This window comes from Nycticebus coucang, chromosome 15 (assembly GCF_027406575.1).
Source record: "Nycticebus coucang isolate mNycCou1 chromosome 15, mNycCou1.pri, whole genome shotgun sequence".
Classification (NCBI taxonomy): domain Eukaryota; kingdom Metazoa; phylum Chordata; class Mammalia; order Primates; family Lorisidae; genus Nycticebus; species Nycticebus coucang.
Genome location: NC_069794.1, coordinates 79220398 through 79247719, shown reverse-complemented (window position 1 = coordinate 79247719; position 27322 = coordinate 79220398). Strand labels below are relative to the sequence as shown.

At 41.0% G+C, this 27322-nt stretch overlaps 1 protein-coding gene across 1 annotated transcript; it reads left to right on the top strand.

The window, feature by feature from the left end:
* On the top strand, positions 1-27322 carry SLC46A3 (solute carrier family 46 member 3). Its single transcript, XM_053563376.1, has 6 exons — positions 1-263; positions 744-956; positions 5572-6442; positions 8370-8453; positions 16363-16519; positions 19138-27322. The coding sequence occupies exons 2-6, from the start codon at positions 768-770 to the stop codon at positions 19220-19222; spliced, it is 1386 nt and encodes a 461-aa protein (XP_053419351.1). The 5' UTR covers positions 1-263; positions 744-767; the 3' UTR covers positions 19223-27322.

The window sequence follows — 27322 nt, the reverse complement described above, 5'->3', positions numbered from 1 at the left end:
CGCGCGCCGAGTCCTCAGGGCCGCAGAGGAGCCGAAGGCTGCGCGGCGAACGTCGCAGGAGTCACCTTGCGCGCGGAAGTGCGCTTGCCTTGGTTTGCTTTCAAATAAGAGCTAGAGAGTTCCCTGACAGGCGTATTTGGGGGAATTCATCGCTGAGTCTTCGGCCGCCCCCTCCCTGCAGGCTGCCCCTGAGCCCTTGGGGCGCCGCGCCCGAGAGAAAGGGGGGGACCTGCGCGCAGCCTGGCAGGAAGAGTGATCGTGGGGTGAGTGTGAAGAATAAAAGCTCCTTCCGATTGGAAGCTGCTTTTTAAAAGGCCCCTCCCTGTCCGTCACTAACACGCAGCAAAATAACAATAACAGTTGTGTAACTGCGGAGTCCCAAGAGGGACCTCATTGTTTCACTTATAAAAACCAGCTGGCAGGATATAGTGTGGGAACCATAAATCCATCATTGGCTAACCGAGATGGGCGACAGCTTATTAAGGTTATTTCAAAGAATCTTCTGAAAGGCTGCTGAAGTCCTCAAAGGTCCTAGTCTTAAAAAACAAAAGGATGACAGCCTCGGTTGTTACCGAGTCCCCTCCTCCAAAGTAAAAACCCTTCTCCTAGGAAGTGCTTACCGCTTTACTGCTTATTGTTTACTCCCCAAAAGTGTTCTAACTTCCCCATCTTGGAAAATCAGGCCTTTCAGAGAAGAATGCAACTGATTCTCTGTCTGTCTCTCTCCTGTTTCTTTTTTATAGAATTCAGCTATCTGCCCAGGCAATATGAAGATTTTATTTGTAGAACCTGCCATTTTCCTTAGTGCGTTCGCTATGGCTTTGATCAGTCCACTGGCAACACAGTATGTTTATAGGAGAATATGGGAAGAAACAAGCAACTACAGTTTTTCATTTGATAGCAATATCTCTGAGTGTGAAAAAAACAAAAGCAGCCCAATATTTGCATTCCAGGAGGTAAGAGATTAAAATACCCCTAAAATGTAATAAAAAGGGAGTGTGTACCAGGGTTTTTAAACAGAAGAGGACGCTGCACTCATTACACATTAGTCTCTCAAGGATGACGGTCAAAGTCCTAAATCTTAAACCGAATGGCCTTTAGTGAAGTTCTCATTCCATTTGAAGTTTCCTGATACCTTTCCATTTGCCTCTTCTTAAAAACTGTCTTCCTTCTACGACACTAGCTTTTCTCTTTTTCATATTATTTTTTTGAAACAGTCTCACTCTGTCCCTTGGGCTAGAGTGCAGTGGCATCATCATAGCTCACTGCAACCTCAAACTCCTGGGCTCAAGTGATTTTCCTGCCTCAGAAGTAGTTGGGACTGTGGGCACAGGCCTCCACACCTGTTTTTTTGTAGAGATGGGGTTTTGATTTTGCTCAGGCTGGTCTGAACTCTTGGCCTCAGCCTCCTGTGTAGCTGAGACTACAGATGTGAGCCACCGTGTTGGGTTTCATCTTCTTTTTCTCCTTCATAATATTAAAAATAAAGTCTTAAAATTGGAGCAAGGCTGGCAGGGATGGGCTGCTGAGTGAGCCGGGGTGGGTGAAACATGCTTTTCTAGCTCTCTCCTGCTCTCTTCTTCCCAGCCCCTTCGACTATATCTGCATGTCATAGCTCGCAGGGGCTTTGGAAAGTGGCCTGTCACTGAAGACTGTGGGCCAGTGTCTGTCACAGGGTGTGGGTAGGGGAGCATTTGCCATTTGGTAGTGTTAACCGTATCACCCTTGGCTCCCGTATTTTGAGGAAGCAGCTGCGTGGACACATTTTTCTCTCAGGACACGGAAAATGTTTAGCCACATATTTTGGAGGCTTTTCTTCTTCCCTCTTCAGCCTCCTTCTCCAATTTGTTATTGTTGTTGTTTAAACGAGGCAGTTTTTGACAAAATTCTACTATGTGTAAATGCAAAGAGACAGCCTCCAGATTTGGAAATGTTTTTTCCTACGATGCCTCAGAAACGAACCACACCTGTAAACTTTGAATTCTTCCCTTTGGGGATATTTTGTGATGGCAAAGTGTGGTGCTGCCTTCCCAGTCAAAGATGAAAAGCATTTAGGGGAATTGAGTCACCTCCTGCTGGACTGGGAGAGGAGTGTGAGGAAATGGCCAAGAAGGTTCCAGAAGGGAGACTCTGGCACTTCCTGAGGTGTCCCCCAGATGTCAGGTGGAACTGGCTGGGGTGAGGCCCAGCTGTTTGGCACATTCCCTGGCCTTGTTCATTTCCTCATTCCCATGGGAGAAAATTGCTTGGCATTCATTATTTGTGGTCAGCCATGAAGATATCAAGGTTCTGGCCTAGAGTGAGATCATAAAAAGAGAAGGGCTGAGGGTCTCACCTGGTGGTTTTTGTCTCCTTTCAAGAATATCTCCCATTATGTCATTCCCTGCAGTGAGAAGGTTTCATAGGCTCATAGATTCTGTATCTATTTCTGTGCTTTCCTTCACCGGGCCCTTGGGACCATCTCCCCACCCCTATACCTTGTTGCAATGGGAGGGGCCTGGGAGGAGAGGACTTGGATGTCTAAAAAGCCTTCTGCGGGTGCCCTGGTGGAGTTGAGAGGAGATAGGCCTTGCTCTAGCTGCCTTGGGTGGTAGGTATTGGCCTTCCTCTGGCCTGGCCCAGAGTGCTATCTTTTTGAAAAATTTTGCCAGATTTTCAAATTGATCGACTATTTTTTTTTCATTTTTTATTTTTTAGTTAATATTCAAGAGAACATACTACTTTAGATCACTTCCCTTAATAACATTCAAGAGAACATAGTACTTTAGATCACTTCCCTTAAAATTGGTGCTCTTAGACCTCTGGGAATTAAAAACCACCCCCAACCCCACCAGATCACCCACACTGGAGGGGCTTTTTGCTCCCTAGGAGGCACCAACAACACCTTCAGTGATTCATTCAATGACTGAAAAAGATTTAAATCTTTTTTTTAAATGATTTTAGTATTTCCTGTTATAAAAATGGCACATACTCTATATATTAAATTTGAAAAATAGAAGTGGCAAGCAGAAAATGCTTTTAAATCACCCAAAATCCTTTCCAACAAATAACTGGTGTAATGGTTTTCACATTTTCTAATCTGTGTGTATACAGTTGTCTGTCATCATTGATTTGGTCCTCAGGAGTTGCGTTTATCTTAATCTTCAGTTGTGGCAAGCTGCCCTCCTTAGATAATGCAAAGCTCTCCTTTAGATCTTATTTATTTATTTTATTTTATTTAGTAAATAAAGAAATACGTTTCTCACTAATCTGTTTGTGGAGACAGGTAAAAAAGGGCAACTGAGCTCTTCCTAAATAAAGGCCTATTAAGCATGGTATTTACAGGTTACATGGTATTCCTTCTCCTTTAGTGCAGTTAGGAAGACATATCTTGGGAAGGAGGTAATGGGAGGTGGGGGGTTGGATGTGCTCGTGCTTTGGAGAAGTAGTCAGGATCTTTCACTGAAAACTGTATTAAAAAGAAAAGTCATAGTGTGGCCAGTACATGAGGCCTTGGGGTAGAAGACAGACACACATACCAATACACATTTTTCTTTTTCTTCTTCTTCTTCTTCTTTTTTTTTTTCCCACATTTTTCTTTTCCTGAGTTTAAGTCTCCACTGTGGTACTTCAAGATCCTGATTGAATGTGGATAATTAATTATGTTACCTTTTGATACAGGTTGAGCCTCCTTGATCCAAAATCCAAAATGCTCCAAGATCCAAAACTTTTTGGGCAGGTATATGATGCCTCAAGTGGAAAAGGCCATACATAAGTACCTGACACAAACTTTGTTCATGGACAAAATTATTTTAAAAGTTTGTAAAATTACCAAGGCTGTCTATATGAGGTGTACAAGTATAGGAGGTCTGACGGTTGAGTTCATGAACAAACTCATCCTGGAGAAAGTGCTGCATACCTCATTGCCGAATATCACCTTCTCCTTACTTCCCTTGGGAAGCTGTGCACTGATGCCAGTGCCAAGTCTGCCCTTCAAAGCAATTTTAGAACTCTTTTTCTGAAATGGCTATCAAAGCTGTGGTTGTATTACCCTCAATATCCTGAATGGCATCAAAACGTCTTCTTTTCAATATTTCTTTTATCTTCGGGGGCCAGGTCAGATGAGTAGGGGAGGATGTTCCAATACAGTTATTTGTCTACTGGCTAAAAACTCCCTCACAGACAGTGTGAGCAGGTGCATTGTCATGATGCAAGAGCCATGAGTTGGTGAAAAGGTTAAGGTTCTTTTCATCTAACTTTTTCACACAGCATTTTCAGCACTTCCAAATAGTAAACTTGGTTAAATGTTTGTCCAATTGGTACAGATTCATAACGAACACTCCCTCTGATATCCAGAAAGGTTAGCAACATCATTATGACTCTTGATTTGGACTGATGGAACATATTTGGTTGTGGAGAACTGGCTGGCTTCCATTGTGCACTTTGCCACTTGTTTTGGGGTCATATTGGTACACCCATGTTTCATCACCAGTGATAACATGGTCTTGTCTCTCTGAAAAGTCTTGGCAAACTTTGACTCTCCTTTGCTTTTGTTTATTGGTGAGCTCCTTTGGGACTGTTTTTGCACACACCTCGCTCATGCCAAGATTTTCAGTTAAAATTTTCCTGATTGTTTATCCATGTTTACTTGGTCTGCTATGCTTCTCACAGTTAGCTGACGATTTCGACACTCAAATGGAAGAATTTTTGCAATGTTTTTGTCAATTCTGCTTGTTATTGGCTGCTCTGACCTCTCTTCATCAGTGACGCTTCCTCTCCCCTCAGAAAAATGTTTAATCCGTTGTACACTGTGGTTTACGTCATGGCATTATCGTTATCCTCATAAACTTGGACTAACATGTCCCCGAGTTCACTTCCACTCTTGCTAAGTTTAGCAAAGAACTTTAATGTTTGTTTGTTGCTCTAATTCTAGCTCCGACATTCTCCTGATAGCACACAAAAGCATGCAACAATAATAATGAATGCCATTCAGCAAGACATGGCCACATGTCAACACGAACACAGCTGTAGGACGCTGACATACCAAGGTTAAGAATCCCTACTGAGTAGCTGAACAGTGCTGCCAATGTAAGCGCACAGTGGAAAGTTTGCAAACTTAATTGTTAGGCCATATATGAAACCTAAGTAAATTTTGTTTAGGCTTGGGTCCCATCCCCAAGAGTTCTCATTATATAGGGTATCCATAAAGTTCATGTGCAATTTAAAATAGACTTCTAATAAATAAAAATAGACAACTGAAATAGTAAAGATCTGGAATCTGTGCATACAAATAGACAACTATTTTAAATTGCACACGAATTTTATGGAGATCCTGTATATATGCAAATATTACAAAATCTGAAAAAATACAAAATCCAAAACACCCTTTGTTCCCGACAATTTTCGATAAGGGATACTCAACCTGTACTTGTTTTGTGAATTGAAGAAAATGTAAACTTTACCAATCCTACCCATATACCGGAGATTCCCCACCCAGGATCTATTGGCAATGTTAAAAAAGTATGCACCGTGATATTTTTATGCACATCATATAAACATCTATAAACACATTCTCGTTTTATTTCTTTGCAGGAAGTTCAGAGAAAAGCATCTCTTTTTAGCCTGCAGATGGACATAAGTGGGTTAATTCCTGGTCTAGTGTCTACATTCATACTTTTGTCAAATAGTGATCACAGTGGACGAAAACTCCCTATGATCTTGTCGTCTGTTGGTGGTCTTGCAACCACCATTTGGCTCTGTTTGCTTTCCTACTTTGCATTTCCATTCCAGCTTTTGATCGCCTCTGCCTTTATTGGTGCATTTTGCGGCAATTACACCACATTTTTTGGAGCTTGCCTGGCCTATATAGTTGATCAGTGCAAGGAACACAAACAAAAAACAATTCGAATAGCTATAATTGATTTTATACTTGGAGTTGTTACTGGACTAACGGGACTGTCATCTGGCTACTTTATTAGAGAGCTAGGTTTTGTGTGGTCATTTTTAATCAGTGCTGTGGTTCTTACTGTTAACTTGATCTACATTTTGTTTTTTCTGAGTGAGCCAATGAGAGAGTCTTCATCTCAGAATGTTACTATGTCATGTGGTGAAGGCTTTAAAAACCTATTTTACCGAACTTACATGCTTTTTAAAAATGCTTCTGGTAAGCGACGGACTTTTCTCTGTTTGTTACTTTTTACAGTGATCACTTATTATTTTGTGATCGTTGGCAGTGCCCCGATTTTTATCCTTTATGAATTAGATTCACCGCTCTGCTGGAATGAAGTTTTTATAGGTTATGGATCAGCTTTGGGGAGTGCCTCTTTTTTGACTAGTTTCCTAGGAATATGGGTTTTTTCTTATTGTATGGAAGATATTCACATGGCCTTCATTGGAATTTTTACCACCATGGCAGGAATGGCCATGACGGCATTTGCCAGGACAACACTGATGATGTTTTTAGGTGAGTCACAATTGTATCCTTAGAACTAACTGTGTATTTGATGTTTATATGAAATAAAATGAGTCTGTTGGGAGAAAAACTTAAATATAAAGCTATTTAACCCATCCTAGTTTAATTAAAAGTAATAAGCTAGTTTGCCAGAAGTCAATGAGCTGAAAGTCAAGTTTGGGGGGGAAGCTAATTTGCCAGATAAGCTGAAAGCCAAATAGGCCTTAAAAACTTAAGGCACCGATAACCACAATTTTCCAAATTTGCACATTTGCCAAAACACTGTTTCAAGGAACTTCTTTTCTTCAGTACAGCTTTCACTAAAGAAAATATTTCTTAAAATGCAACTAAGAAGGCTACTTTTCATAACAATATTGAGGATAATTATATAAAGTACACAAAGTACACTAAAGGTTTATTAAAAAGTTCCTATTCATTGACTGTATTAAAGAAGCAAATTCATTCATTCTTTCATTCCCTCCCTTCCTTCCTTCCTTTCCTTCCTTTTTTCCTTTTTTTCCTTTCTCCCTTCCTGCCTTTCCTTTCCCTCCCTACTTCCCTCCCTGCCTCCCCCATTCCTTTCTTTCTTCCACAGAGTCTCACTCTGTTCCCCAGGCTAGAGTGCCATGGCATCAGCCTACCTCACAGCAACCTCAGACTCCTAGGTTCACGTGACCCTCCTGCTGCAGCCTCCTGAGTAGCTGGGACTATAGGCGCCCACCTCAGTACCTAGCTAACTTTTCTATTTTTAGTAGAGACAGGGTCTCCCTCCTGCTCAGGCTGGTCTCAAACTCTTGAGGTCAAGGGATCCTTCTGCCTTTGCCTCCCAGAGTGCTAGGATTGCAGGTGTGAGCCACCACACCCAGCCAAGAAGCAAATTCTTTAAGACATATTTTGCCAATTGATCTTTCAGCAAATTGGTCATTTTTGTGAATTGGCTTTTGATGAGTTGCTTTTTTGGCAAACTGGACGGCTTTCTTAACTACCTTCCTAACTGTTTTTGTAGGGTGTGTGTGAGATACCCCATTGGAGAAGGCTATGTAACTATAAAGTGGGACCTTGAGAAAGGTCTGGTTTAGTCTTTTCTCCAGTGGAGGTATTAACCTCTTGCTGCCTTCCAGGGAAGCAGAGTGACCAAACAGAATTGGGCTTAATATCCATCTATAGCGCTAGGTGATCTTGGGCAAATTAGTTATCTACTCTGAACCCTCATTTTCTTATTTGTAAGATGGGCATGGTAATATCTCATTCAGAGAGCTATAATGAATATTAGGTAACTGTAATGCACTTAGCTCATGGACAACTATTCAGTAAATACCAGTTTTTCTCACTGTCTCCTGAAGGGCTGCCAAGGCGAAGTAAGTTAGTATGTGTGAATACACTTAGAAAACTTTAGTGTTCTGCAAATGTAATACATACATTACTATTTTATAACTAGAAACACTGCTAACTATTATGGGTTGTAATTTGAGACCAGAGGCAATTTTTGTTCATGAAAGTTATTCAGCAACAAAAATGAACAAGCAGCATAATGAAGAGCCAGTTTATAAACAAATGACTCCACATAGAGAGGGACGTTATCAGGGAGTGCTAAGCCTGAAAAGCACAAAAACTAGTAACAGTCACGATCTGCTGAATAAGAGCTGATGATGTAATTAGAAAAATAAGCAGATCAAGCTCAATTGGCAGATTATAGAGATCTGGACCCACAATTTAAACGAACTCTTGTTTTTAGCACTGGAATAAGAGTTCTAGAGTAAAGTGACCTTAAATTGACTTGTCCACAACTGATTTCATTAAACAAAATTCTGCAGTTAATTGACGCAATCTGTGGATGTAGTGAGTTAGGATGCTCGTAGGAAAGGAAATATTTAGACAGGAAGGACGTGTCTCCCATTCACTTCACGCACCCAGTGACTTCCAGTCATTTCTCTCACAGCCAGGGGGCCGTTCCTTTTCGCTATTGTGCCAATGTCTGTTCTGCGGTCCATGTTGTCAAGAGTGGTTCATTCTACTGAACAAGGTGAGTTTAATTCATTTAAAGAATATCATGATTGTACAGTTTGTACCAGCTCAGATAAATGTATGATCAATATTTGGGGTTACGTGATGTTCCATGGCCTGCGGGGAGTGCCTGCAGGGACCTCGTGTTCTAGAGGGCTGGCTCCGGCCTGTCTCTGGCACATGAGCCCCGGAGGGGAGGAGACCTCAGGGCCAAGTGGATGTGACCCCTGGGCTCCTCTTCCTCAGCCCCTTTCTCCTGTGAGTGGGTGGGGCCCAGTCTGCTCAACTCTAGGCCAAAGAGGGGGGCAAGGGGGAGAGTCTACACTCGTGAGTAAACAGTCCTTTCTGAGCAGGGTAGAGCAAGTGATACAACAAGATGGGGTGGGATGAAGGACGGGGACAGAGGGCAGCTGGCCCTATCATGTTCCTCGTGTGGAACTCTGAAAAAGACTCAGAATTCTAGGGTTGAGTCTAGCCTTTCAGATCATTACAGAGGTACACTTTTCATAGTAAGAAGACAGATCCTATCTGACTTAACTGTTATCCAGATTTATAACTTTTAAATACTTAGGATATAACATGGTATACACCTCTAATTCTGTCTTTCTCTGGATCCCACAAATGCTAGAGCTTGGGCCAGGATCGGAGTTCTGAAAGAGGATCCCACTCACCTAGTTCAATCAAGAGACTCTCTGAAGGGCACTATAGAGGATGGGGGTGATGGTCATACAGAGTCAGACAAAAAAAGAAAATAGGAGGATGGGGCAGAGTGGACGTAGCCAGAGAGATTCCCCAAATAAGGAGGGAGCAGAGAAAAAGCACCATAACCTTTTCTCTTCTTTCATCCTTTTGTCCAAGGTCAACAGGAAGTTGGGCCAGCAGGGAAGTCCCAGCCATGTAGTCTATGGGGTCAGCCTCCCAAGCACAGAGGATCACACAGTTGAAGGAGTGGGAGGGGAAAAAAAAGTACAGAATAAAAACAGAATTAAATTTCTAGTTAGGCATTAGACATATGGGGTGTCCTCTTTCCCTTTTGTATCACAAATATTGTTAAACTTTGACACCTTCCTTAGTTTCATATCTTAGCCTGGTACAGATGGTCTTATTTGATTATTTGTGAATAATTCATAATTATGCTGTTGTATTCATGCCAGTTTATTAGTCAGCACTGGGGAAGACTGCATAATTCAATAAATTAAAAAATATATTTCTTGATTCTTTTTCACTAATAGGCTATATGTGTATATTCACACAGCTACTTCTAGATTATGTGGTGGTGATTACCCTGAAAATCACGTAGAAACATAAAAATGTATAATTGAACTATGTACAGCTCTATCTGCTTCCTTAGATTATGCAGTAGTCTCCCAGATACGACTCCAAAAGCACAACAAAAGAAAACATAATACATTAGACTAGACTTCATCCAAAAACTTCTTTCAAAGTTCGTTCTTTGAAAAACTTTTGTGCTTCAAAGGACACAATTGAGAAAGTGAAAAGACAACCCTGGAATGGGAGGAAGTATTTGTAAACCATTATATCTGATAGGGAACTTGTATCAAGCATATATAAGAACTCTTAAAACTCAACAACAGAAAGACGACTCGATTTAAAAAATGGGCAAAGGGTGAGTGGCTCAGCTGTAATCCTAGGAGGCCAAGGTGAGAGGATTGCTTGAGCTCAGAAGTTCAAGACCACCTTGAGCAAGAGTGAGACCCATCTCTACTAAAAATAGAAAAACTAGCCAAGTGTTTTGGCAGGCACCTCTAGTCCCAGTTACTCTGGAGGCTGAGGCAAGAGGAGCGCTTGAGCCCAAGAGTTGAATAGACATTTCTCCAAAGAAGAAATATACAAATGGCCAATAATTACATGAAAAAATACTTAATATCATTAACTATCGAAGAAATGGAAATCTAAACCACAGAGAACCAACTGGGTGGCCCAAGTAAAACAGATCATAACAAGTGCTGGAAAGACGTACAGAAATTGAACTTCACACAGTGCTGGTGAGGATGTAAAATGGTGCAGCCAGCAGATTGGCAGTTCCTCTGAAAGTCAGAGTTACCTTAAGACTCAGCCACTCCACCCCCACATAGATACCCAAGGGAAATGAAAACATACGCCCACACAAAATCTTGTACACAGATGTTCATGCATCATTCATGATAGCCAAAAAGGGGAAATAATGCAAATGTCTGTGAACTGGCAAACGAAACAGAGTGTATCTGTCCAGTGGACAGTCATTTCTTTTTTTGTCTTTTTCTTTTCTTTTGAGACAGGGTTTTACTTTGTCACCCTTGGTGGAGTGCCATGGTGTCACAGCTCACAGCAGCCTCAAACTTTTGGGCTCAAGCGATTCTCTTGCCTCAGCCTCCTGAGTAGCTGGGACTACAGGTGCCCGCCACAATGCCCAGCTACTTTTACACACGAGGTCTCACTCTTGGCCAGGCTGGTCTCAAACCTGTGAGCTCAGGCATTCCACCTGCCTTGGCCTCCCAGAGTGCTGGGATTATAGGCATAAGCCCCTGCGCCCAGCCTTAGCAATTGTTTCTTTTTATTGACAGCATTTTATTCATCAGTAAAAAGAAATGACGTTCTGATAAATGCTATAATATGAATGAATCATGAAATCATTATGTTAAATGAAAGATGAGTCAAAAAAGGCCATATATTATACTATAACTATGATTCCACTTGTACAGAATGCACAGAATAGGCAGTCCAGACAGACGGAAATTAGATTAGGGCTTGTCTGGGTTGGAGAGAAGGGAGTGACTGCTAATCGGTATAGAGTTTCTTTTCTGGGTGATGAAAATGCTGTATAATCAGATTATGGAGATGGTTGCACAACTCCATGAACACACTAGGAAACACTGAATTATATACTTCTAAAAAGTGAGTTCATGGTATGTGAATCTCAATAAAGCTATTAGAGGAAAAAATACCTGATTTGACATAGAGCTAAAATAAAGTTGTTAGGATGTGTAGTTTATTTCTGTTTATATCTGGTTTAGTTTAGAAAGTCTTTTAAAAGGTCATCTGATACTGTTAAATATAGTAACATTTTAAAATGTTAAGTTTACATTTTGGCATTTCTCATTCTGGATTGTAGTAACTTTGTGACTTGTGATTCTATTAATTCTAGGATAGTTTAATTACTCTGCTCTTAACTGCAAATTAAGAAATCTTTTGCTGGTGCCAAAATTTCTATAACTAAATGTATTCCCACTGAGTGAGGTGGCTCAGGAACCTGTGGGTAGGAGAATCCCTTGAGGGTAAAAGTTTGAAACCAGCCTGGGCAACATAGTAAGATGCAATCTCTAAAAAATAATAATAATAAATAAATAAAACTTAGGTGTGGTGGCACCTGCCTGTAGTCCTAGCTACTTTGGTAGCTAGGCAGGAGGATGACGTGAACCCGGAAGTTGGAAGCTGCAGGGAGCTATGATCACACCACTGCACTCTGGCCTGGGCAGCAACACAATTAACAAAACAAGTTTAAATAAAATGAATATATTCTTTTCCTTCATAATTATTTTAAAATGGCCATTTTTTGAAAATATTGTGTACTTTACAGTAGTCAGAGGACAGGAGAAATACTACAGAGGTCTTCAATGCCTCTGTATCTCTATTATATTAAACAAGAAAGAGGAGGAAATGGAACTTTGGTGATTATTTTGAAATCTCTGTGCTCCATACAGCTATGAAACTCATAGCTCTGGCTACCTTGGGGTATCTGTTTTGCCTCGATAGCACCTGTATACTCCTTATGATCATAAATTAGAATATAGTAAGACAGACTTGAGGTGTATGGGTTTCAAAAACACAGTTTAGTGTTTTTCAAATAACTCAATTGCACTTATTATTGAATCTTGTTTATATCTGACAACTATTAAACAAGTTGAACTGCTCAAAAAATAAGCTAAATCTATGCCATAATGTAGGGTTCTATCAGAGCAGATGGTGCACTGTCAGACCTATTTCCCATCAAGAGTGGATTGAAGCCCTTCCAGAAGAGAGCTAAGTAAGCACTGTGCAGTCTGTTCAGTACAGCACTATTTCTGGCTGTAGCAAGAGATCAGAAAGAGGGGCGGCGCTTGTGGCTCAAAGGAGTAGGGCACTGGCCCCATATGCTGGAGGTGGTGGGTTCAAACCCAGCCCTGGCCAAAAACTGAAAAAAAAAAAAAAAAGAGAGATCAGAAAGAAAAGAAAATAATAATGTAGTTAAACAAGTTGGAGAATTTCCTTCCAATTAAACTGATTAAATGTATTATTGTAAATCATGGAGGCAGTACGTCTATAGGTTACTTGATAATCAGTAAGTGGGCTCCTGACTTAAGCTTTTATTCATTCATTTGACAAATATTTATTGAATGTCTACCTTGTACCCGGACAGTTGGGCCCTGGGGACATAGCAGTGAGCAAGGCAGATGTACACTTGCCATCGGCAGAGCTTTCATTTTATTCAAAAGAACACACATAAGTGACCGCACATTAGTTTGCAGAGATAGATTGCTGTTTTACGAATGTACGTCCTACCATTCAGCCAGGATTTTGAAGCAATGTATGAGAATATGTACAATAGAATGGAAAAGTTTAAGTAGATAAAAATCAATGCACAGTCTAAAGGATCAAGACCGTGGGGAAAATTAGAATCTAGACATGTGAGCCACAATCTAATTACGAAAGGTAATCCACTAGCGCGGCTTTTCCTTTCTGTCAGTCCAAACAAACACAATTATTTACAGGCTTTGTGTAGGGAAATGCATGCTGTTTTATCATGGAAAAGTAAATGTGGCAAAGGAGGGGACTTGGTGACAAAGTTCAGGGGCTTGGTGATAAAGTCTGTAGACAGCAGCACCTGCGTACATGGGAAGTACGTAGCCCAGGAGAGTCATGTCAGTCTGACTGAAAATGGTCACCAAATCTTGTATCTAGTGATGCAAAATTTGACAAAGAGGAGGAAAATTACCTCAAGATGGTCAACATGTGATCACTAATACTGTTACTAAGTTTCCACTCCTAGAAATTGATGAGTATCTCTGTGTATAAGGATCCCCAGTGCCAGGTGTTTTCCTTAGGACAGACTGCCAGAGGTGGGGTTATTGAATTGAAGAATATGAAAACTTTTAAGGCTTTCATTACATATTGACAAAATGGTTTCCAAAAATATTTGTATCCACTCATACTGCCACCAGCAAGGATAAGTTTGCCAACTTGCAGTATTGGGTATTAGTACTTGGCTGCATATTTCATGATTTGATCACAAAAAAGTGGATTGTACTTTAGTTTGCATTGCTTTGATTTCTAGCACAATTAAGCATCTTTTCACGTTAAACAGGTGTATTTTCTCTTTTGTGGATTGTCAATGTCCTTTTTTCTGTCTACTGGGGAGTGATAATTTTGTATGAGCTCATCCTATATTAAAGATATTACCTGGAAAAAAAATTTTAAAACCATGGCCAGGCCTGTCTTCTCTGCCTTTATTCAGAAAATATGGTCTTGGCTTCCAGACATAGCTAAAATTTGGTAGACCAGTGTCCATTTTCCTCTGGTAGTGAGTTGAGCTGACCACACAGTCACTGCACTCCCGTGTTTACTAGTCTATGAATCAAACGTCATAAGAGTTTGATTAATACGCTTCTTGAACAAGGCTGAGTGGCCTTCCCTTTACCAAACTGGGTGTATAGCAAATGTCACCGCAGCAGAATCTCAGTTCTTCTTAATCTTTTTTTTTTTTACAGACAGAGTCACTTTGCCACCCTCAGTAGAGTGCTGGGCATCACAGCTCACAGCAACCTCCAGCTCTTGGGCTTAGGCAATTCTCTTGCCTCCCGAGTAGCTGGGACTACAGGCGCCTGCCACAATGCCCAGCTATTTTTTTTGTTGCAGTTTGGCCGGGGCCGGGTTGGAACCTGCCACCCTTAGTATAAGGGGCCGGCGCCCTACTCACTGAGCCACAGGCACCCAATGTTCTTCTTAATTTTCTTCTTTTTTATGAAAATTTTTTATCGAGGTAAATATACATTTACCATCTTTACCATTTCTAAGCTTACAGATCGGTGGTAATAAATACATTTATATTCTTTTTTACCTCTTCCTCTCTCTCCCTACCCCTACCCTAGCTTCTAGTAACCACCAAGCCAGTCTCTATTTTCATGAGATCCACTTTTTTTTAAGCTCTTGCATATGAGCGAAAATGCACAATATCTTTCTTTCTGTGCTCAGTTTATTTCTCTTAAGATAATGGCCTCCAGTTCCATCTATGCTGTTGCAAATGACAGGATTCATTCATTTGTGTGACTCCAAATGTGTATATATGCTGCATTTTCTTTACCCATTCATCCGTTGATAGGAAGTTGGGTCAATCTGCATCTTGGCTGTTGTGAATAGCTGTGCAGTAAACATGGGCGTGCAGAAATCTCTCCAATGTATTGATTTCCTTTCTTTTGGTTGGATATATACCCAGTAGTGGGATTGCTGGATCAGATGGAAGTTCTATTTTTACTTTTTTGAGGACCCTCCATACTATTCTCTATACCCACTCTTCTAATCTTGTAAGACACCCTAGGGCAGAAGCAGTTGCAATCAGATAAGATAGAAATATATGCTTTAAAGAATCACTTAGGAAGGGACAGAGAATGTTGCTACCCAGCCAGGGTCATTTGCCTGTTGCCCAAGAGAAAGCAGGGCCAGAGACAGCAGAGTTTATAACAAAGAAAGAGTTTATTACACAAAGCACTAAGTGGGGAGATGGGAGAAATCTCTCAAATCTGTCTCCCCGAGAATTAGGGGGACGAGGTGTTCTAAAACAGTGGGCAGAGGGTTAGGCAATTGGGGTCTGGTCATAGGCTGGTTTCAGGGAGGAATCAGCAGTCCTTGGTGTGGGCTGCTGCTGTCTCCATGGGTCAGCCAATCCAATGGAATGCAAGAGTTTGGGTGGGGGTCCAAGACCAGCTAGGTCATTCCTTGGCCTGGGCCCGTCAGTCAATCCACAGGAATGAAAGGCCTGGAAGATATCTCAAAAAGTACCCCAGGTGATGTTTTCTAGGGGAAAAGGGTAAGCAAATTTACTTTGAGTGCGTTGGCTGATTATTACCATTATTTTAACTAAGCCTATTCCTTCATAGAGTTTGATTATTATTATTTTAGCTGTATCTGCTCCTTCACAGAGTTTTGGGGCCCTTACTTTAGTTCTCTCCTAGCACCCCTTCATCAATTTGTAAGGGAGGTTTCAATTGGGCAAGGAAAAAAGAAAAAAGAGAATCACTCAACACCAAACTGTGGTGGTATAAACCTTCACTAGAGCACAGGGTAGTTAACCACTCAAACGTGCAGCAAACTAGGAAGGGACTTGATTTTTTGGTCACTTTGGTGAGAGGGTTGAAATTCAAATTGCAGGACATATGGTAAGATTCTCACCTCTCTTGCCTGCAGTTGCCGCTCAAGCCAGAACTGAGAAGCAGCTTTATTTATCTTTAAAAGGATTTATTTACCTTTCAAAAGGCCCTAGAAGTGAAGCTTTGTTTGTTAGGGGCCAACCTGCCCAAGCTGTGTGACACAGATTAGCCTGGGGGGGTGGGAGGCTTCCTGAGCTGCCAGGTGCCCAGTCTATGGCAGGGAGGAAACTGCAGAATCTATAGTTTGCAGACCAGTCTGCCACCATTGCCTTTTTAGCTTTGCCCTGTGGACCTTAGAACTCGGCTGTTAAGGAGTTTTCAGCATCTCTTACATCAAGTTCAAGAACTCTTTGCCTTAGTTTCTTCATCTGCAAAATGGGTTCCTACCGTCTCAGGAACTTTGAGGGAATGACTTTGCATTCACCCAGTGGTGTTCCCAGGTGTGCTGTTGTCCACAAGTAATGATTTGCTTGTTATTTTATAATTCAGACTTTTCTTCTTCTCTCTCCACACCCCTACCCCAAACAGGTACCCTGTTTGCTTGCATTGCTTTCTTAGAAACACTTGGTGGAGTTGCTGCGGTTTCTATTTTTAATGGAATTTATTCCACCACCGTGGCTTGGTTCCCTGGCTTCATTTTCCTGCTGTCTGCTGGTCTATTACTCATTCCAGCCATCAGTTTATGGTATGTAATTATTTTCGATCATTTCATCAAGGGGCATCTGGATTGAGTGAGTTTTTGAACTCTACACTAAAATTGTGAAGATCTGTTGAAATTTTGCCTCAGAATGTGCTTTTCTCAAGAACTTTTAGACATGAAAACAACTGTCAATAATTTTGGAGCCTTCGGAAGACACAGTGACAAGGTTGACCAGAGCCAAGCAAAAGAAAAGGAGGGGGCTCTGGGTAGTGCCTGTGGCTCAAGGAGTAGGGCGCTGGCTCCATATGCCGGAGGTGGCGGGTTCAAACCCAGCCTCGGCCAAAAACTGCCAAAAAAAAAAAAAGGAGGGGGCTGGGTCAGAGAGGCTGAGATTTTCCGTGCCTCTCTTTAAATCTAATTAGCATCTAGGATTAGAGCTGCGTATATTCAAACTATGATTTCCCAGAGGATCATATCCCCTGATGGTGAAAGATTGATGTAACAAGATTTACTTTCATGTGGATTCTTGGATAAATGACAAAGCAGACAGAATACACTGTGAAGAGTTCTCTTCCGAAAGAGTTGCCTTGTTTAATGACTCCATTTTTAGATATAAATATTCAGATAAAACGAAGTATAAAATTCTGTTTATGAATAAGACATGTGATAGATCATAGGAATAAATATAAAATAAATATTTCCTCCTTTGCCTTCCATTTCACAAAACTATGAGCCAACTAAATGACCAATGGCAAAAATACCTAAGCAGATACATCTGACACATTCTGTGGGGCCAAAGTGCCCAGCTAAAAGCTCGTTAACCTGTCTCCACGTGGTTTTGTCCATTCATCCTGGTGATGGGAGTTAAGGCAAAGGAGGTCACTAGGAGCCAGGCCTTCTCTGCGTTCTCCTGAGCACTGGGAGTGAAGCTCTAAGGGAGGGAGAAAAGTCCTTCAAGTGCAGACCATCAGTGTTCTGCCAGGATGGGAAGCTCCTTAAAGGACTAGCCGGGTTTCATTTATAGGAGCCCAGTACATATTTGTCTCAATTGAATTCTGATATCTAGATCTGTGTCAGAATACAGTGGTATTTTCAGTTCCTCTACTTTTGATGAAAAGTTATTTTAACCAGGTATTTTAAAGAGAGACTATTTACATATTCAATTGACAAAATTACAGATCCCTGGTGCGCTAGTGGGCGTATGATGAGACAGACACTCACGTTACTGGCAGTCGCGTTCTTCAGCTCTGCCACAAAGCAGTTCATGAACATTATCCAATCTTTAAAAATCAGTTCTAGTGGGGTGCAGTGGATCATCCATGTAATCTTATTACTTTAGGAGGCTGAAGTGGGGAGACTGCTTGAGACCAGGAGTTCAAGACAAGCCTGAAAAACAGTGAGACCCCCATCTTTACAAAAAACAGAAAAATCAGCAGAGTGTGGTGGTGTGTCCTGTGGTCCCAGCTGTTTGGGAGGCTGAGACAGGAAGAATGCTTAAGCCCAGGAGTTTGAGGTTGCTGTGAGCTATGATGCCACAGCCTGGGTAACCCTTGTCTCAAAAAAAGTAAAATGTTAATAATGATTGATCCAGCAATTCTTTTTTGAAACCTATCCTAAGGACATAACTAGTAATGCTATCAAAAATTGATATATAAGGCAGAGTGCAGTGGCTCACGCCTGTAATCCTAGCATTCTGGGAGGCCAAAGTGAGAAGATTGCTTAAGCTCAGGAGTTTGAGACCAGCCTGAGCAAGAACGAGACCCCATCTCTAGTCTCTACTAAAATGCACCTGTAGTCCCAGTTTTTCAGGAGTCTGAGGCAGGAAGATTGAACCCAGTAGTTCAAGGTTGCTGTGAGCTAGGCTGAGGCCATGGTACCCTGGGGGACAGAATGAGACTCTGTCTCAAGAAAAAAACAAAACCTTTTTTTGATATATATAAGAGTTTATCATAGAATAAAATTTAAAATGACTAAAATGTCAAACAATAAGAGAATGTTTAGATAAATGGTGGCATAGCCATGTCATAAAGACTGACTTAACTAAGAAGAATTGCATACATAGGGAGGAGAGTAATGGGTAATTTTATTCTTCACATATATAAATTATGAACATGGACAGATGAGATATCTTAGAGGAACAGAGGAGAAAAAACACGCGTACATTTTTGGATTTTTTCTTTCTTTCTTTTTTTTTTCTTTTTTGTGAGGCACAGTCTCACTCTGTCACCCTGGGTAGAGGGACATGGTGTCATCAGATCTCATAGCAACCTCAAACTCTTGGGCTAACGTAATCCTCTTGCCTCAGTCTCTCAAGTTGCTGGGACTACAGGCAACTGCCATAACACCCGGCTAATTTTTCTGTTTTTTATAGAGACAGGGTCTTGCTCTTGTTCAGGCTGGTCTCAAACTCCTGAGCTCAAGCAAGCCTCCGCCTCAGCCTCCCAGAATGCTAGGATTACAGGTGTGAGCCACCAGGCCCAGCCCAATTTTTTTATTATTTTCAAAATGCTATGCATTATGATTCAGTTGCATTCAAAATACTCCTTCTATTCATAATTTGTATAATTCATTAACGCTTGGTAACCAGGGAAAAGATGGCATATGGGTTACTGATTTATGCCTTGTCTTAGTCTGAGTCTGGAATGTCCTATTTGTTTTTGTAGTGCCATCAGGTGCACCGGATGGGATGAGGGAAGCTACGTACTCCTCACACAGGAAGAGTCCAGCCAGGAGGCTTCAGACAGATGATGGGGTTTTTCACATCAAAACCATTAATATGCATATCATGTACTGTGACTTCCGAAGGCCATAAACTAAATCCGCAACCAGTGCTTCAATAACAACCAACGTTACATACGCTTTCTTCTAAACTGAGCAGGCAGAGAAGTGGCCCCCAGCTTTCGATCTTACAGCACCGTGCACTTTGAGCACTTGGTTCATCTCAGGTGATGTATTTCCAACACACAGCACAACAAAGCTTCCATACTTCTCACTTTGGGCCTTAGAAAAGAAACTGAAACTTAATGGTGTAGCAAGGGATTAAGAAACTTGATACGGTAAATGGCAGTACTCTCTCTGATAGGAGTATACTCCAGTCTCTCCCATGAAACCAAGAAGAATTCTTTACCTCAGTTTATCCATCTGCAAAATGGGTTTCTGGCCCCTCTCTCAGGGATTATGAAAGTATAATGAAAATTATGATGAATCACTCACTGATAGGAAAATAATTATATAGTTTTAAATATTTATAATGTAATTTTACCCATATTTGGGTAACGCTTTGTTTTATAGAGCCATTAAGGTGTCATCGATAGTCAAAGCTTTTAATAGAAAACCCTTAAAAGGGAGGTACTTTAAAAAATAGGTTATTTTTCACTTTTCTTAATATGTTTCATTAGTGACAAGCATGTTAACATTTTAAATGTAAAATGGGGATAACTGGGAAAAAATAAGATTATAAATAAAATTGTTCTAAAGAAATTTAAAAACCGAGTGAACAGCTAATCATGGCATAAAGCAACCAATGTTATAGGAGCGATGTTTGCTGTCTGTGTCAGTGGAAGGATATCCTCATTCCACAAGCCCTGCTGGGACTTCTACCTCTACTCTTATCTACCCAGCTTTTGTTCATCCTCCGCACTGCTTGGAGAAAGGCATTTCTAAATCCCAGACCTTGTACTGTTCAAGTTAGACCCATCAGTTTCTGGCCAGGGCTGGGTTTGAACCCACCACCTCTGGCATATGGGGCCAGCACCCTACTCCTTTGAGCCACAGGCGCCGCACTCAAGTTAGACCTTTCAGTGGCTGTCACACATAAGCAAACAATCAAATGAGCACACTAGACATGATTCCACCCCTTCCCATTTTTTTTTTCTTTTTTTTGACACAGAGTCTCACTCTGTTGCTCCAGGCTAGAGTGCCATGGTGGCGTCTCAGCACCCTCAACCTCCTGGGCTCAAGTGATCCTCCTGCCTCAGCCTTCTGAGTAGATTGGACAACAGGCACGCTCAATGACACATGGCTAGTTTTTTCTATTTTTAGTAGAGATGGGATCTTGCTTTTGCTCAGGCTCCCTTTCATTTATTTATTTATTTATTTTGAGACAGAATCTCACTTTGTCACCCTCAGTAGAGTGCTGTGGTGTCATAGCTCAAACTGACAACCTCAAACTCTTGGGCTCAAACGATTCTCTTGCCTAAGCCTTCCAAGTAGCTGGGACTACAGGTGCCCACCACATGCCCAGCTGTTTTTTTTTTAGAGACAACGTCTCACTCTGGGTCAGGCTGGTCTTGAACCTATGAGTTCAGGCAATCCACCTGCCTCAGCCTCCCAGGGTGCTAGGATTACAGGCATGAGCCACCTCACCCTGGTTTTGACCTCCTGAGTTCAAACAACCTGTCTCAGCCTCCCAGAGTGCTAGGATGACAGGTGTGAGCCTGTCATGCCTCTGTGTCTTTTTACACACTGTCCTTCTGCCCTTCCTCCCACATGGTTTTCACATCTCAGCAAAACCTTGCTTCCCCTTCGTAGCCAGCCTCGCAGCCTTGATTCACTGCCTTGCCCCGAGTCCCTGCTGGGTTCCCACAGCTCTCTGTGTGTGCTCTGATCCTAGCATTTTCCATCATCTTGTAATTATTAGATTGTGCTACTTGGCTACTTGACAATCATTGCTCTGATGACAGGGCCAATCTCTGATTACTTATTATATCCTCAATAAATATATTTTTTGAATTAAATGACTACAATAGTTTATTTTAAAATCATTTAAAGTTATACCTTTAATGTCTTATGAGAGTAACTATTGATACTATGCCAAAGTCATTAAGCCAGCCTTTTAAACAAATTGAAAAATATGCTAGCCTATTTTCTTTCATTCATTCTTCCTTCCTTCCTTTCTTTCTCTTCCTCTCTCTCTCTCTTTTCTTTCCTTTCTCTTTCTTTCTTGACAGTCTCCTTCTGTCACTGCCAGCTAGAATGTAGTGGTGTCAGCTTAGCTCACTGCAACCTCAAACTCCTGATCGTAAGTGATCCTCCCACCTCAGCCGCCAAGAATACTAGGATTGTAGGTTGGAGCTACAGATATACTTTTATAGTACTTTCTTTTTTTGGAAATACAGTCTCACTCTATCACTCTGGGTAGGGTGTCGTGGCATCATAGCTCACAATCACTTCAAACTCTTGGGCCTGAGCAATCTTTTTGTGTCAGCCTCCCGAGTAGCTGAGATTACAGGTGTGCACCACAATGCCCAGCTAGATAATACTTTCATAGGTCTTTCAATATCTCCTTTTTTTCTAGGTTATCATACGTAATAACACAGATGCCTTGAAGTGCAACTAGATGGTTAATTTCCTTGTAATCTCTCGAAAGCAGATATAGTCTTTTGTTTGACAGTATTGCTTAGGGCTTTTTCCTGTAAGGACATCAATGATTCCTTGACTAGAAAATGGCGCTAATTATTCAATATGCTAAATTATTTCCAAGGTCATTCCTTTTAGGTTTAGCTAATGTCCTCTGGGTTGGAGACCCTTCTAGTAACTGAGTGCTTTTCAGATTGATTGATTGATTGACTGACTTTGTTTTCCTTCCTGTCCAATGCTCTTCCCAAACCAAAAGACAAAGCACCTTATGCTACAGAGTACCACAGAGTGCTTTCTCTATTAACTTACTTCATTCTCTTAATAACTCTGTAAAGTAGATCTTCATTTTCCTTGTTTTACTGATGAGGAAGGCCAAGTCTGAGAGATTTAGCTTGCCTGTGGTCATTCAGCTACCGTCAAGCAACAGCATTACCCACAAATGCACCTGTGAGGATCTTCACAGCCAGGGTTCGCACAGGACAGATTACAAACCCAAAAGCAAGAACCATATCACATAGAGTATGAAGTGGCCACCAAAAACACCTTAGCACAACCCGTACTCAACTAAACTGCCTATAATTATCATCTTTTTGAGGTTAGACGAGATATCTATAAAGTCCCTTCCAGCTCAGCATTCCATGGTTTTGCACATTTCATCAGAGCTGAAGCAGGCACAGACAGCACTGTTTAATACAGTTGAAGGATTAACAGATGATTTCTCAGTTGCACAGAAACTCTATTGGAGATGTAGTTAAGTGTGTCAGGGGATTAGAATGAAGGGGTCCAGGGCAAAATGTAGCATGAATGAACTTAGCCATCTCCAAATTGTCTGTCATAAAAGCCAGTTAGTAAATATGCTGCTGAAGAGGCTGAAGAAACATGCAAGCTGATGGGCTGGGGGATGTGTCTCCAGACAAACAAAGCAAAACGAACAAAACCAAACACTATCATCGAAACTCCAAGGGAGGTGCTTCGTATCTCATGGCTGAATATCTCTATGATCACCTTTGAAGTACTCCCCTTGAGAAGCTGTGCACTGATGTCAGTGCCTAGTCCGTACTTCAAAGCAATTTCGGAACGCTTTTTCTGGAATGGCCATCAGAGCCGTTGTTGTATTACCCTTGATGTCTTGAATGTCATCAATATTTCCTTTATCTTTGAATAAAGTCACTTGGGGCCAGATCAGGTGAGTAGGGAGGGTGTTCCAATATAGTTACTTACTGACTAAAAACTCCCTCATAGACAGTGTTGTGGGAGCTGTTGGATTGTTACGATGCAAGAGCCACGAGTTGTTGGCCAAGAATTTCAGTTAAGATTTTCCTTTGGGTGGGGGCAGTGGTTCATGCCTGTAATCCCAGCACTTTGGGAGCCTGAGGCAGGTGGATTGATTGAGATCACAAGTTTGAGACCTTCCAGAGCAAGAGCAAGACCCCATCTGTAAAACTAGCCAGGCATTGGGTGCCTATAGTCCCAGCTACTTGGGAGGCTGAGGCAAGAGAATCCCTTGAGCCCAAGAGTTTGAGGATGCCACAGAACTCTAACCAAAGCAAGAAAGGAAGACTCTATCTCAAAAAAAAAAAAAAAAAAAAAAAATGAAACAGATTTTCCTGCTTTTCTATCCATATTTACTTGGTCTGCTATGTTTCTCACAGCTGACAATCTTTATGCACAATTTAATGAATTTTTGCAATGTTTTCATCAGATCTGCTCATTACTGGCTGCCTTGATCACTCTTCATCAGTGACACCTTCTCTCCCCTCAGAAAAATGTTCCATCCATTTGTACACTGCCAATTTCTTCATGGCATTATCCCCATAAACTTGGACTAACATGTCCCTGATTTAATTTCCATTTTTGCCCAATTTAACAAGAAATGTATGAATATTTACTTGTTGCTTTAATTCAAACTCTGACATTTTCATGACAGCTCACAACAGCAATAATGAATGTCACTCAGGAAGACACCACCATGCATTGACATGAACACAGCTGTGAGACACTGATACATGAAGGTTATAAAACCTTACTGAGTTGTTTGTACAGTGCTGCCAGTGTAAGTGTACAGTGGCAAGTTCACAAACCTAATTGTCAGAATTCATATGGAAGGAAGAGTCTTTATGGGGTCAAGATAAAAGGAAACCAACAGTGTTCATAGAGGGATAGATAAACCATATCTACTAGAAATGAACATTTTCATTATCAGAGAGGTATATTTGTATTTCTATGAGGCTGAACTATTCAATGCAATTATCCATAACCTGCACTGCACAGCCTCAAAACTATCCGAATCCCTTTTAACCACTCCTGTTACTCATGAAATAATCCTCTGATTACTCATTCAGTATCCCAAAATCTTGACAGTAACAAAAAGGTACCATTTTAAAGAAACGTCTGCCTATTAGAACCACCTAAGGAATTTAAAAATAAAAATCCCTGGCCTTACCCTAGAGATTCTGATTCAGTAGATCTGCAGTGGGGTCTTGGAATCTATTTCACAAATCTCCCCCAGGTGACTGATACACACCCAGATCTGGTATGTCCTATAAGTTAATTCAATTCTGACACTGCCAGGTTAGAGGCAGACCCCACAGGTTAAGCACTCAGTCCCACAAAACTGCCTGCACTTCTAGAACCAAGTGTAAGTCCCACTTGTGCTTCTGAACCAGTGGGCATAAATTGGAGTTACGGTAATGATTCCTCCTTGGAGTTTGTAATTTGTTAGAACAGCTCACAGAACTCAGGAAAAAACTTTACATTTATTCATTTGTTATAAAGGGTATCTGTAGGGTACAGATGAATAGCAGATGGAAGAAATGCTTAGATCAAGATACAGAGAAGGGGCACAGAGTTTCTGTGCCCTCTTTCGCTGCACCACCCTCCAGACAACTCCATATCTTCACCAACCCAGAAGTTCTGAAATAGTTCAGGGGTTTGGTTTGGTTTGGTTTTTCCATTTGCCAGGAATAAGCAGAGATCAGGGATTTTTATGGAAGCCTCATGTAGGTATCTCAATCTCCAATATCTCAATCTCCAGTCCCTCTCCTCTTCCTGGAAGATGGGGTAGATAAGTGGGGCTGAAAATTCCAAGCGTCAATTCCTAATACCACAGTACTTGATTTGAATTTATTAACAGTGAAATGATAAAAGAGAAGCATATCTAATGGGGGTGCGACCTTAGATAATTCCATAATAAGCCCTTTAATATGTATCTGTGAGAAGGAGTTGGTGGGTTTTACTATCTAGAAATGTTGGGGTCTTAGCATATAATTGAGGTCTGCTTGGCACTCATGGGATGGCTCTATCGCTAAGCACACTTTTTCACTTTTCTGTGCAAAATATAAATAATAGACTTATCACTTTCCATGAATTTTGCCCTATGCTGTGGGCAGTATTCTTTTTTCAGGAGGACAGGTAAACATAGCCCAGTGCTCTGGCTCATTTTGTTATCCCTTTGTTTGGTTTATTTATTTTTTAGAGATGGGGTCTTGCTCTGTCCCCAGGCTGGAGTTCAGGCAGGAGCAATCATAGTGCACTATAGCCTCAAACTCCTGGGCATGCATTCAAGAATGAGAAAAATGTGAAAGCTGGAATGATTATGCAATATATAACCTTTCACTAGAATCTGCTATTGGATAAATATGTTTTTTCATGCACATGAAATTAAGTATATATTAACCAAATTCTGACTTGCTATTTCAATAAAACAAAAATGCCATGATACTTCATTGGACTTACTTGGCTCATGATTTCAAAATTGAAATTCAAGTTCATGTATAATAAATGCTTAAGAGCCTACACTTAATTTGTTTTATTATAGATCCATAAATATTATTCAAGAAGGAGAACATACTATTTGTTTTTCACATAGAATTTCTGTGGGGTATTTTCCCTCCAGATTAAAAAGTGTAAGGGATTTGGGGATTTTAAAACTTTTTTCTTTTAAGATGAAAAATTGGCTGGGCATGATGGGTCATGCCTGTAATCCTAGCACTCTGGGAAGCCAAGGCAGGCAGATTACTTGAGCTCAGGGATTCAAGACCAGCCTGAGCAAGAGTGAGATGCCATTTCTACTACAAATAGAAAAACTGGCCAGGGGTAGTGGTGCACACGTGTAGTCTCAGCTACTGAGGAGGCTGAGGCAAGGGGAATGCTCAAGGCCAAGCAAGAGTTTGAGGTTGGCTGTGAGTTATAATGATGCCAACAGTGCTCTATCCAGGGAGACAGACAGAAGACTGTCTCAAAAAAAAAAAAAAAAGATGAAAAGTGAAAGTTTTGAAGGTTTAGAATTTGCCCTCAGATCTTGAATTTATTTCCAGAGATGGTAACTATGTTTTGTCAGCTGTACTTATCTTCCTGCTACTTTTCAGTGTCTTGACCTAATAGAGGACAGGAACAAGAGCTCTGTTGCTTATCACTGTGACAAAATAGGGGTCACCTGGAGGCTTTGGGTCAGTGTGGGGAGGAGCAGATAGAAATATGCTTTAACTTTGGCTGCACTTACTTTTAGAGAGACGAATTGATTTTAACTCAAGACTTCTGCCACCTTTTTCATTTGTTTTCTGTATTCTATGGCAATCTTGTAGGACATAAACCAAGTGATATTTTCACCAAGTTTTTATTTAAAAAATTTCAAACTTAGCAAAAATCTAAAAGAACAACACAAAGAACACCCTGACAACTTTTATATAGATTTGCCAGTTATTAACAAACATGGTGTCTTACTTCCTCATAGTAGATCAGGATAAATACTTTTGGCAAGAACTCCACAAAGGTGGCAGCATCTTACCCCATCTCCTCAGAGTCACTATTGGTGTTGCCAAATTTGATCACTGTCCAACAGGAGATGGCCATTGGAGACTCTCCATTGTAAAAGTACCATTTTCCTTTTGTAGTCAGTAAATAATCTGTGAAGTAATAATTTCACACCTCGTGGATATCCTGTTTCTCAAGAACTCTTCACGTCTTTTAGCAGCCATGTGAAATCTTTGCCTGACCATTTGTCACATGGTCATTGAGCTCAAGAGAGGGCTACAAAATTATGATATTTTGTTATTTCTTCTATGTGTATTGGCTGGCAAGTTTTTGTAAAGCAGAGTTTCTTCACATTCTTCTTCCTCTCTCTCGAGAATTCTTGTGGACGCGTAGATTATTCATTAATGTTTTATAGTCTGTGTCTACACAATACCTTTTGTTGCCCTAAAGCTCATGATTTTAATGACAGACCTTCGATTTAAAGCAGAAATGACATTGGTGTTATGAAAGTGTTACATTTAATTTTTAGCATGATTAAGTAATGCTATTTCATAGACTGTTGAATATAATTGAGATAGTTTATCATAATTATAAACATCATGACCACAGAAACACTATATTGGGGAATAACTGCTCTGACCTTAACACTACCAATGTTGTGCCACATGGCGTGAGCAAGTGGACCACGTAGGGGAGAGCAGGCTGCACTGCAGCTTGGAAGCAGGCCCCAGAGTATGG

Bases quoted from the DNA above. Each gene is read 5' to 3' on its own strand.
- SLC46A3 (XM_053563376.1), top strand. From the start codon at position 768: ATGAAGATTTTATTTGTAGAACCTGCCATTTTCCTTAGTGCGTTCGCT. The intron at 6,443-8,369 runs GTGAGTCACAAT...TTTCTCTCACAG, and splicing joins AACACTGATGATGTTTTTAG to CCAGGGGGCCGTTCCTTTTC. The intron at 8,454-16,362 runs GTGAGTTTAATT...TACCCCAAACAG, and splicing joins GGTTCATTCTACTGAACAAG to GTACCCTGTTTGCTTGCATT.